The sequence below is a fragment of the Apteryx rowi genome, unplaced genomic scaffold (genome assembly GCF_003343035.1).
Source record: "Apteryx rowi isolate R43461 unplaced genomic scaffold, aptRow1 scaffold_286, whole genome shotgun sequence".
NCBI classification, from domain to species: Eukaryota; Metazoa; Chordata; class Aves; order Apterygiformes; family Apterygidae; genus Apteryx; species Apteryx rowi.
This window is the reverse complement of record NW_020449263.1, coordinates 924,658-937,944: the sequence shown is the minus strand read 5'-3', so window position 1 is coordinate 937,944 and position 13,287 is coordinate 924,658. Positions and strand designations below refer to the sequence as shown.

The following is a 13,287-nucleotide window of genomic DNA, read 5'->3' as shown; positions in this document are numbered from 1 at the left end:
ATTATTATACACTGTGTGCATTTTTAATGCTTTATCTGCAAGTACTTTATAGATACTGATAAGCATTACTTTACTAATTTAACATATACTTACCGTGCTGTGACAGTTAATTTGCTATAGACTTTTCATATCCACTGAAGCACGTACTTTCTGTTACATGAAGGTTGCTGGATAATTAACACTAGGCRTATTATTATTGGAAAAGAAAATAACAAGGACAAGTCTATATATAGGGCAAGTTTTTATTAACGGAAGTGTTCAATGAATACAGCCATTAGCAGCCACAGGCAGCTGCAATTATAAGCCAGCAAATCAGATGAAAATTCTGCAAATCATCTCTTTCTTTTCTCTACATTCTTCTCCCCCTTTGCAAACTCTGTGGTTTGATGCAACTTAATGATTGGAATTTTACCTTTATTGTCAACTTCTCCATCTGGGTGTTACACTTCTGTAGGGAATGAAGGATTCTGGAGATGCTTATTGACATTCAATGTCATTAGTTCAAACTTGTAAGAGTTTAGATAGAAAGGGTACAGAGAAGAGAAGATCAGACTGCAGTTAGGTGCTAGCTATTGCATAAATTTTCCCCTTGCTGTTGAGTTGGTTAAATCTGATTGCCTTCTACAATGAGATAACTGGCTTGATGAATGAAGGGAGAACAGTGGATATTGTTTACCTTGAGTTTAGCAAGACTTTTGATGCAGTCTCCCGTAGCCAAACTGAGAAAGCATGGACTGGGTGGGTCAACAACAAGGTGAGTGAAAAACTGGTGGGACTATTGAGCTCAAAGAGTAGTGATCGACAGTTCAAAGCCCAGTTGGAGGCTAGTTAGTAATGACGTTCCTCAAGGGTCAATACTGGGGCTGACAGTATTTATTGTTTTCAGAACACACCCTTAAATAATTTGCAGATGACACCAGATTGGGAAGAGTGGCTGATATKCTGGATGGCAGTGCTGCCATTTAGCGATCTAGACAGRAATGGGCTGACAGAAACCTCATCAAGCTCAACAAAGTCAAATGTGAACTCCTGAATCTGGAACAGAATAACCCAGTGCAGCAGGGTGGGTTGGGGACAGACTGACTGGGAGTACCTTTGTAGAAAAGGACCTAGGGTCCTGACAGACAACAAGCTGAATGTGATTCAGCAGTGTATGCTTGCAGCAGCTGCATTAATGAGAGTGTAGTCAGTAGGTTGAGAGAAGTGATTATTCCCCACTATTCAGCTCTTTTGGAGAGTATCTGAAGCATTGTGTCCAGTTTTGGGCCATTCAGAACAAGAAAGATATTGACAAACTAGAATGAATCTATTGGAGGGTCACCAAGAAGTTAGGGGGCTGGGGCACATATGAAAAGAGGCTGAGAGATCTGGATTTGTTCCTCCTGCAGGAGGGAGGGCTGAGAGGGAGAATCGAATTGCTGTCTTTGACCACCTAAATGGCAGGGGGATGGAATAAAGAGAAGATGGAGCCAGATTCTTCTGAAAGATGTGCAGTGAAAGTACCAGAGACAATGTTTTTAGGTGCAGAAAGGCAATTCCAACCAGATATATGGGAAAAAAAGTCTTCACAGTGAGAGTGGTTCAGCACTGGGACAAGTTGGACATAGGGGTTCTGGAGTCTCCAATCCTGGAGACAGTCGGAACTTGACTGGACAGGGCCCTGTCTTCTGAGCAGGGAGAAGGTCTCTTCCCTCCTACATTTTTCTGTGAGTCCAATCTGTAGAGGGGCTGATTCTTTACTTAGGAGTGTTTTAGAAAAGGATATACTCGTAGAAGGGGTGGCCTACACTGAGAGATCAAAATGCATTTTTTTATCATGTCTCATAAGATAAAAATATAAAGCAGCCTGAACCATCTGTACAACTCTGTAACATGTAGTTCCCTTGATGTTACAAAAATTGAAAATTTCAGAACCTGAACGGCACAATGCGGTTTCACAGCATGTTGCTTGGGGAATCTGATTCTGGCTGACTGGACAACCTACTTGTGAATTGCTGGTAGATTTACTACAGGAAGCCAAATGGACTGTGAGTAGAAACTGTCTGACTGATACTGGCACAGGAAGCAGCTGAGAGAATTTTCTTCACAGCCAAAATTCATCATTTTTTACTGATGCATAGTAGTCTAAGACTGGACTTTGGAAAGACCAAAATCAAACATTCACAGATTCCAGAATGGTATGCCAAAGTAGACAGGAGAAGAATATTATATTTTCATTGTAAACTGTTGCTATTTTAGACTTAGGTTAAAATATATTAGGCAGAGTTCCTTATGTCCTGATAAGATTTGCTTTAACTTATAACAACATCAGCTCAGGCAAAATTCCCAATGTCAGGGAGTGTTTGCTTCCAGAATGAAGCTGAAGGATTCAGCCTCTTAGATCTTAAGAAAAGTTTTAATTGCAGTTTTTAATTCTGTTTTAATGTTAAAGACAATTTCTGTATTTCAGAACTTGTGGATACTCAGCCCTGGCCCCATTCTTCTTCCACTGAATGAAACTATTTCAGCATGTCCTCTGCTCTCTCTTTGTAAGTTAACCATCAAAAAGAATCTGCTCTTTCTGTGGGACCAGCATGTCCTCATACAAATGAAAGTGATTCCACTAAAAAAGTTATACCAGATTCAAGAATGTGGTCAAACACTTTGCTTAGAAAATCAGATGATCTCTTTTGCCTCAAGCCTATTCTGAAATAATAAAATATAAAAATCCTCATGATAAACACACTTTCAGGCTTTGTCTGCCCTGCAGTGAGGAAGTAAACTGTGATATAGGTGGATATAGCTAAACTGACTTTCCTGTAGCTACCATGAGTGACAAAGTCAAAGCAGTGGATTTCTGGCATTGTGGACTCCAGCAGAGACCAGCCTCCCCAATACAGATGTGAGCTTTTGACCAATTTGCTCTGACTGCTGAAATCTGCTACAGTGTTTTTGAAGAAATGCCCTGCATGCCTTTCCCTTACAATCTGTGTTTAGCCTTAGACATTTGGAAATAATTTCATTTCCCACTGTATGCTTGAGGCTTGATTGCTGTCATCCAAGACCATTTATATAAGCACTGCTGGCAGATCAGCCTCTTGATATTGACTTCTTCCCTCTGTTCTAATACAGGCACCAAGCAACTTGCCAGCCATTTTGTTTTGTGAACCAAACTAAGATTCAAGAGCTTTGTTCACATCCATCCTTATTTATGGGATAACTCTAGTGGGATAGTTAAATTAAGTCTTTCAAAGTACACTGATTCAAAACTTTGGAGTAACCAATAGAAAAGGACTAGCTTGACAAATCTTTCAGCAGTGTCATTGCTGCACAGTTCACTACCTTGTCCATAGCATGAGATGGGGTGTTTAGAAGGTTTGAGTCTTGCTCATTAGCTCAGGAATAATGAAGTTAATCTTGATATATGACATCATCAGATACTCTTAGTGAATTGAACAGTCAGTATAATAAACACTGGATGATACTGTAGGACCATCAAGAGAAATCCTTTCTACTGGAAGAGATCCCAGTATATTCTGCCATCGTATCTGGCATGTGTTGATCTAATAGCAAAAATATTGTTCTTTATTGTTCTGTGTAGGAAATTATTATCCTTAAAAAGGCAAGCAAAATGCCTATTCTCCAGTGACTGAAACATAGACACATCAATGTGTGAGTTAGGAGAAATATTGATTGACAGCCCAAATGTTGGGTAGTAACTTTTCCTTCCAGTTAAGGAAACAGTGGAGACTCAGTTATCTACTTAAGATGTGAAACAGAAATTCATTCAGAGGAATCTAATGGTATCCTAAGTATAGTTTTTCCTTTTCAGTATCCCCTATTTGGCCAAATCTGGAATCGCTTACATTGCTGAGCAGAAAACAGAATTATTTATTTTCGCACAATTTTCTTGAAGAGACAAAAGCAGCTCCTAGATCGCATTTTAAGAGCTCTTTACCTGGAAGATTACCTTTTCTCCTGTGTTAGGGTATATTGTTTTGTTGTTGCTTTCTGCTTCCGGACTGTCGTCATTTAGAACTTGGAGGTTGTRTTTTCTTGGTTGATAAACTTCATAGAGCAAACTCCCTACCCAGAGTACCAGCCAGAAACAGCTGGCCAGCTGCAAAGTGTATCTGTTCAATAAAGCTTTGATTAACTACTATGGTGATTTCTGCAGTTAATTAAGTCTCCCCTTGCTCCTTGGGAGCTTACTTGTATCTTGATACTTAGCTGTATTTATTGATACTTAATGTTATGGTAGTGTGCAGCGGGAAAAACAGTTGAATCTCTGTAATTTCTCAGTCCTAAAATGAATGTTTTAAAATTACCTACACCATTTAGGAGAACACCCGGGGACTTTTATCCTTGTGAAACAAGGCACATGGGTTTCAGCTCCATATCTAGATGATTGACCAACCAATCATATTGAAAAGTCATTTGGAATTAATTAAGACCATTGAAATTCTTAATCCAATGAAATTTTTTTAAAATATTATGTATATCTTGTGAGCTTTACAAATTATCCTGTAGAGTTTCTAAGCAGGAATTTTGCAGAATAGGTTAAAAAACATAACCTCTGCTTTGCACCGCTTTGGAACTCCCTTCTCTTCCCAGCTGTGTACTTTCACGAAGCTTGCAGGGGCACGGTGTCTTGGAGACCTGATCTCTCGCAAGGTCTCTGTCAAACTTGACTGAAATTAACCACTGGAATCAAATGGGCTTGGGGAAACTGATGTCGCAGTGTAGCTAGTAGGATCACATAAGCCTAATTGCCTTAGGATACCTTAGGGAAAATGCAAATGAAATGTTCGTCCAGACCTTCAGCTGGCTTAAAGCAACACAGAGCCACAAACTTTGAGAAAGTCATTTTATTTTAGATCAGTGGATGACTGTGCTAGTTATTATTTTTTATTCCTTTTGTAGGCATTCCTGTAATGAATAAATCCTCTTGGTGATACTCTTGATAAATCTGTGCCATTCCTTACTTATTCTCTTGAATATGGAGGGGAGCTGAAACTGAATTTCAAGTCACCAAAAGAATATTCATCTTCTGTAACACTTAATAAATAACAATGTGTTAAAGACCTTGTTAGTGATGAGTGTTTCCAAGACAATGCTGAGTTACTTGGATTTAAGTGCATAGTCATACTGTAAATGTTATCTGAACTTCACTGAGATACAGAATGTATGCTGAATGGAAATGTCTGAGTTCAAATTTGATTTGACAATCAAATATTTCATATAAAGTGAATTCTGAATCAATTCAACTTTTACTGGTGACAGACTCCAGGTTCATCCTTCTGGATGTACCTGTAAATTACTTCTTCTTTCAACTGTATGTGTTAGTCATTAATATGAATTGTTTGTGTGCAATAGATACAAAATAGGCTTTATACTTATCAGCACTCCTGAAAAGTATCTGATTTTCAAAAGAATCTGTATTTATATGAGAGTTTACATGGTACAGTGATTTGGATAATGCTTAGTTTTTTACCAGCCAGAAAAACTTAAGTAAGCAAAAGCTCAACATGTAATCTAATTCTTATTGGAGTAAATGAGAGTTTTTTCTGTTGATTTTAATGAGAACTGGATCAAGCCCTACACTGATGTTGCGACAGACTGACAATCAAATATTGTTAACACTGAGCACCTCTTGTGCATCTTTTGGCAGTCTGTACAGATGCACGCACAGTTCATCCGCAAAATGGTTGTAAGCACGTATCACCTTTCACTTTGATTTCCTTCTGCACCTATGCTTTGTGAGTCAGCAGGATTAAATTTTTGCAGTTCACAACTTGAATCTTTCAGATTCTGGAGTTTTCTTGAAGGGTAATGATTTTTTTTTTAATTTACAAAAATTGTATTTATTTTACTCTAATGATTTTTATATTTCCTTTTCATAAACTAGCATCAGGATGACAGAGAAAATGAAAAGTTACCTGCAGAAGCTGTTTCAATTCTAACCCTTTTAAATTAAATAATTGTATCATTTCTGTTTCAGTCTCTTTGTTAAATGCGTTTTTGTGTTAAAAGCATTGGATTTTGGTTACAGTATGCTATCAAGAAGTCCTTGTTGCTAGAAGAAAGCATAAAACTGGCAGACTGTGCTTCAAGCACCAGTCACCATCTTTTCTAGCTTTGTTAGACTGTGTTCGCTACTGTTGTAGGGTTTATCAGCCTTTAGGCTCCTTTAATTCTTGCACTGGCAGGACAGCTATGAATGTAAGGAAATGGATGCTTTATTGTCAAACTCTTTTCTTTCCCTTACCAGCTATGAATCAAAGCTGTTAATGTCTGCAGACAACCTAGATAAGTGCCAGGCTTGTTCAAGCCTTTCTCTGCCCAAAGTATGACATTCAGAGAAGCGATCCGCTCCATCGTGTACTTGCCATCTCTTCTGCTGAGCTAGTGGGGATTGAAGACTTGCAAGTTAGGTCATGAGGTATAAGCCTTACAGGAGACCAGTAACAGGAAAGTAAGAGGAGAGTACAGTTTGGGGCTTTGAGGACTTTTCTGGAAGGAATTCGGAATCARACATCAACACCAGCAAGTCTCCCCGTCCACATGTGTGGAGTGATCTTTTTGTTCCCTCCTTTTACCCTTTTCTTTTAAAATATTTTTGCTCAAGACACTTTTTTTCCTACCTTTTTTTTCTTCACCTTCTCTTGTTAAGGTGTCATTTTCCTTCTTTCTTTCCTTTTGTCCTTTCTGGCTCCATGCCTTATTTTCCTTTTTCTCATGTAAGATGTGAGCCATAAGTTAGTGAAAGCAATAAGATTGCAATAATGTGAAATAAATTTGAGCAGCAAACCAGGGCATATTTTCTYCCACTTTACTCTCTCATCATTTCTTTCCCCTGCCTTAGCCATTAGAAAAGCAGCCTGGTGTTCAGGCTTTTCTAACCCACCATATATGTGTGATGGAAGTGAGTAAGCAGCAGTGAATTTCCAGGTGCTGCTTTCACAACAATGCATGACTGGTAGTGCCACAATTAAATGGTTTCATATGCTCTCTTTTCAAATGTTTGTCCTATTGCTGAGTTGTTGAGAAGGGGAACTGAACCATGAGAGAAATTTACTTGAAAGGAAAAGCAACTCCTTCACTGTGCATAGATTTCTTTACTGCTATTGCTTGTGATGAGTGATGGACTTTGACAGCCATCTAGTGGCTGGGATTTTTTTTTTTTTTTTGGTAATTCTTAGTACAGTTTCAGAAACTTCACAAAATTGGACCTGGGTATGTCAGTGCATGATGTGACTTTGCTTCCAAACCATTGATACATAGTCTCTGAATATGTTGCTTTATTATATAAGCTATAGCCAACTGTTTGACTTTTGGTCGGATAGTTCTTTAACACAAAAATGATTTTCCAACAGGCCAGTGTATAGCAAAAAAAAAAAAAAAAAAATCACATTGTATTGACCGTGCTTTTCATAGAAATTCTCTTTCACAAAGGTCCTACCTACAAACACATGAATGAATCCTTAAACATGTCATATGATATTTTTTGTACCTCGCCTGTTACATTTGCAGAATGTTTTGAGCCTCATTTTCACTGACCTAAATAGATTCATGACCCTGTAGATTCTCTGGTCAAGTCCAGTATCAATTATAGCTGCACTTCTTTGTTGGGAAGAAAGGAAGGTTAACTGGCTAGTATATCATTTTGCCACATAAAGAATTTCCAAATCTGCTTCTAAAGTCATTCAGCATCTTGTGTTATGACTCCTGAGGTCAAAGGAACTTGCAACATGAAGAATGCATGACACTCACTATACTTAACCTTGTTGATTTCCAAACTAGGGAAGAAACAGAGTAGAACAATTTCCTTTGCTGCCTTTCCCACTCTGGGTATAACTGGCAACATGACTATAGTTTAGACCTGAGAGTAAAATGTCAAAGTGTGCTTGTGGGTTGAGCTGGAATTGCAACAGCTGCTTTTTCCAGGTTACTCTGTCAGCACATTGCAGTCATAGAATAAAGGAAGACTAGAAGCTGGAACATGATCAAAGGATAGTAGGATTAAAAATGTACTTTCTGGAAGTATTGCAACTTCTTTATTATCAGCATACCTGCAATCTGACAGGAAAACAGACTATATATATTTCCAGAAGTTAGTATGTGCTCTTTTTTCTCTCCGTCTGTCTCTCTCCTTCTCTCAGTGAGTCACTGAGCAGGACTCAGGCAGAAGCTAGTCACCATCTGGCTCAACTCTCGTTTGCCAAAGCAGTTGCTATGTGGTTTATTTGAAGTTATGACAGAATGCTGACTTTGGACTCAGTAACTTAAAAATTTCATTTATGCAAACTGCTGCTCTTCTGAACAGCACAATGAATTCTACTGGTGATATGTGAAGGAAGACATAGACCATATGCCAGACATCTGGGGAAAAAGGCTAAATATGTCAGACAATGTGTTATGTCATGCACACAAGGGAGAAGTGAGAAGAATGCTTTCCAGAATACATTCTGTAGTTTGGAAAATGATTCCACAGTGTCATAAATGGACTGTACAGCAAACTTGGTTGATGTCTTTACTTCACACTGAAAACATTTCCTCCTGAGCTTCTGCAGCACCCCTTAGAGTCATTTTGTCAGTTTGTGTGATAAACCAATTGAGGAGAGGAGTTGACTGGGCATATATTTGGTTTTCAGTTTCTGTCTGAAAGCTTCAGAAACTAATGACGGCAGGCAACAGTTAATGCCACATCTGTTCCATTTCTCCTAGCTTTGAGATTGACAGAATAACTGTACTTAAGTCATGAAGCTGCAATACCAAATCTGTTCATATTTATTACTTCATGATTTTCTGTTTACATCTGGTTTAAATTATGACAATAATGTAGAGAAGAGTGAAACTGACATTGTGCTTAAAGGCTGTTAATTTTTACCTTAGTAACAGTTTTTCTAAAATAATGGTTATGATCTTTGACTACTTGGATGTGTTTCATTTATGTATGTATAATTGCTCCTATTCCAGGCTTAGTTCAGTTAGAAATTAAGAGTCGGTTGGAATTTACCAGATAATGATTTAACTGAATTGTACCAGTTTCAAAGACATTGTTGATGAGAAGGTTTCTGTGGTTAGATGGAATTTCCATCCAGGGTAAGATTAAACCTCTCCACAGTATCCTAGGGGTTAGGACAATCATTTGGGGTGCAGGAGACTCTGCTTGAAAGCTTTACTGTGTATGACATGGGCRGGGAGAATCTTCCACTGAGGTTCTTGGTTTGCAGGTTTGTGACCCATGCTTAGGGACAGTCTGGAGATAGTTGATTCCTTTTGTTGGAGTTTGTTTTCTTTGTWCAGAGAATGAAATATTCATTGGGCCAAAGCAAAACTATGTCTTTTCTGCTAATAGGACATTCTTTAAAATGTTGGACACCCAAAGAAAAGTTTTCACTTTACTTGATTTTTTAATTCTTTATCAGGCATACCATATTTTGGGGGGAGGGGAGGATATTGACAGATGCTCACCTCRTGGTTAAAAAAAAATCCATGTATTTGGTGTATTTGACTACACAAGAGGAAGAAAACAAAGGCATGGACTTAGCTATGAATGTAACAGTATGTACAGGGACTGYTGTGTCCACTAGTATCCTGCCCTCAGTGAAATGGGAAGTTTTTGAAATTTCTAAGTTCTGTCAGAACATTAAAAAGAAGAGATAGAAAAAGAAATTCAACCTAGAAAAGTCTCTTAAAGATGTGTAACTTTAATAAAATATGATGACCTCTATAGAAATGTGAAAATATGTACGTAGGTAGGACATTTGTGAATAGTCAGTAAAAGCTGTTCCTGCAGAAATTGTCGTGTAGGACAGTCTTTGATATATAGTTGAGATATTTAAGAAATAATTCATACATAGTTGAGATATATTAATAGTATTGAATTATGTATGTGCTGGGATGATTGTGTAGGACCACAACCTGCTGGATTACAGGAACTGAGCAAAATCAGTGGTTCGAGGAGCCTCTCCTCATCCAGCTGAAGGGTGCCACTGCAAGGACCCTTACAATGGAGATTGCCATTGCAAGTGGACAGCAATTGACATGTTTGGGAGACTCTATTCACCATGTCAATATTACCCTCTGCCAAGATCCCAATAAATGAGTTCTTACTTTTTAATGAACCCTGTGCCACGAGTGTCTGTGCAACACTACCATGAGTCTGGCTGTGTAAAGTACCTGCTGCAGCAAGTAGCTGATGTTTGCAGTTTCTTAAAAAAGTATCACAGGCTCTTTTTCCTCRTCAGCCTTCTCTAATGCTGTGCACAAGAGTTACAAAGAGCTGGCACATGGCAGGAATTCCTCAACACAAAGTTAGTACCCCACTGAGCAGAATGACATTCAAAGACTCATAAGACAATATTCATTTGAGACCATATACTGTGGTGGTTTTGTGCACTCTAGGATGACTTTTTTTTTTCCTGATCAAGAAATATGGTGGTAAGATAGGAAAGAAATTTAAGATGAACGATGTTTTAAAGACCCTAACAGTGACCTCAGAAATGATGGTGGTTTTTCTTTTCATGTATATGATGCTGCTTTTGAATTCTGAACATGCTCTTTGCTTGTCCAGACCTACTCCTCCTCTGGTTTCACAGTTGGAAAATCCATTCTGTATTCTCTGTCCTTTCCTAGGAGAAGATGTTGAAGAAATAGCCTGCACTCAGAATGGCCAGATGTACCTGAACAGGGATATTTGGAAGCCCTCACCATGCCAGATCTGTGTCTGTGACAATGGAGCTATACTGTGTGATGAAATCCAGTGTCAAGATGTCCTAGAATGTGAGAACCCGCAGGTGCCCTCAGGAGAGTGCTGCCCTGTGTGTCCCCATACAACGCATAATTTTGACACGACCGTTGGTAAGATTGCTTTCAGTTTGCTTTTTGGAAAGGAGAGCTAGCCAGGCTGGCCTTCTGAAAGATGTTTGCTCTGCTGCTGTGATTCAAAATGGGTCAAGGAGAAGGTGTTTAAATCTACATCTGCTCCCAGTTTGAAGTCTGAATATGCAGCAAGATTAGTGCTGAAGGTAAAGTTCTCTAAAATCAACCCAAAGAAGTAGGAACCTTGGGATACTCTAATAGTATTTCCATAGTAAAGGTTTAAATCTGCAGAAAATCAATACTTGGCGGTTATTTTTCATCTAAGGTTGCACCTGAGCTGGCTCTGGAGAATGTTCTCTTCTGACTAGCAATCTGATACAAGTCCAAAGGCTTTATAATTAAAAGGTTGATCTGAATTCCATCTTGATATTTCAAGGAGGTTGAATTCTGTGTTCCTCTTCTGGTTCGTCTGGAACTAAAAAAATGAATATATTAAAGATATATAAGAAAATAAGTGCATGGTTTGGCAAAATGCTCAATTCCTGGCCCCTCCATACTTTATAGATGAATAAATGTAAACATTGTTTCAGTGTAAGGTTTCCCCAAAGTGGAAGTACGGATACCCAATTCTTGAAGCCATTTTAACATTTAGCCAAGGTTAATGCAAACCACTTCTGAGACATAAGAACAAAAATTGTAGGAAGTATTCTGAACACCCTGTTTGTATACTTTCTGTAATATACCTTAAAGATTTTGTTTTTTCCAGTCAATTTTTTATTCATGGACATACTTGGATCGGGCAGTCACCCCCAAATTTTCCTAAGCGAAAAATCTCTGAACTTACACAATATTAATGAGTTTTAATTGCATTACATTATTTGAACTACATTCAACATATAATAATTAAAGCAATTTTTACAAGGGATATAATTGCTGTTGATTAGCTTAATATAGAATGAAGTAGTGATAAAGAGACCATAGTAGGGACTTGCATAATTGAGCAGTGGAACAAGATGTGGCAAGCATTAATAAACAGATGGTGCAACCTGCTGTGTTTTGGGAGGCATTAGGCCAATGCTAATAGACCCAACAGATACACGAGCATTATAGATACATTCCAGGATTCCTTACTGTCATGTTGTAGGTTCCTGTTAGACATTTCTTGTGTTCAAGTCAGTAATAAAACTCCTTTCATCTTCATTGCCAAGCATTAGGCTAGTGGTAAAAGATTCTAAAAGTTCCCCACAAGATATTCTGCTTTCCTAAAGTGCTTTGTCTTACTCTGTGCAACACTGAAAAAGGCTGAGGATCAGGGAACAACATTCAAAACCTTGCTCACCCTTGAACAGGGACTGTATGCACTCCTGTGAACTTATTCCTGCTCCATCTTCTGTGCATCCAAGATGGTGGATGGTTCTAGTTGTAACACCTTGATACAATTCTTTTCATGTTCTGTCTCTCAGAGTATAAACATTAATTACCTCTCTTTTTTTCTTTTGTTCATTTTAGTAGGTAGAGGAAGAAAGGTAAGATTTCGTTTTAAATTTTTGAAAAAATGTATTACAAATATTAAAGTCTTTCACATCTCCTTGAAGCACTTCACAGAAATTATATATATGCTCTTGTAAAAACACTTAATATATGTTAATACGCACAATTAAATATCAGAAAACAATACACCAGGTTATTAATGAAATCCATGTGGTCTTTTCTCTTGTCCTTCCTCAGTGGTTAGGAGATAGGAGCCCAAATGGAAAAAAATCTGGGGACTCGGGACTCARGCAAAAAAAAAGGTCTTAATATAGAGAATACCTTGGCTGAAAATCCCTACAGTCTACTTTAAAGAAATCCCAGTTTAAGTAGTTTGGTTGTTTGATCTCTAGCAGTACCACAGAATGAGGAAAGGGACCACTAGGTCATTAGGATCCAGACTGTTAGGACTTTCAACTTGGTTTTTGATGAGACTTAGCTGCCTAATGTGCAGTAGCTAATGCAATCCTTCTTTAAACATTCCTGCTCTATTTGTTAAAACTTTGCGCAGCCAGTACATCTGTACTGTGGTCCATGCTGTTACTGCAGCTTGTCAAGGCTTCCTTAGGTTAGCTTTAAACTCCCTAATTCATGTATCAGTAACAGCACAGTTGTGGTAACACTGCACACAGGCCATTGTCACCACTTAGGTATCATGCACAACCGGTAGGCAGGTTTTGCAGCCCCTCTGCTTATCGGTACCTGAGATCAGGTGTGTTTACAGGAGCTTAAAGGACACCTTTGACTGCTTGGCAAACATACCCAGAAACTGTTCCACCTTCTAGCTGGTATCCCAAAGCACTGATATGATGAACTGCAGCACAAAGTTAAACTTAGTAATTCAAGTTTTTGTACTAGTTTTACACTGCTGTTTGATCTAAATAATGTTTTTAATAAGAAATTTTTCTTGCATTTGCTGTTGTATTTCATTATTTTATATACTTGGCAATG

The 13,287-nt window shown here is 38.2% G+C and overlaps 1 protein-coding gene across 1 annotated transcript in view; it reads left to right on the top strand.

The window, feature by feature from the left end:
* COL5A2 (collagen type V alpha 2 chain) overlaps positions 1–13,287 on the top strand; it is a 121,626-nt gene that overhangs the window by 54,549 nt on the left and 53,790 nt on the right. The window contains exons 2-3 of the mRNA XM_026069062.1: positions 10,621–10,845; positions 12,316–12,332. Of these exons, the coding sequence (XP_025924847.1) occupies positions 10,662–10,845; positions 12,316–12,332 (201 nt within the window). The 5' untranslated portion in view covers positions 10,621–10,661. The remainder of the gene's footprint in view (positions 1–10,620; positions 10,846–12,315; positions 12,333–13,287) is intronic.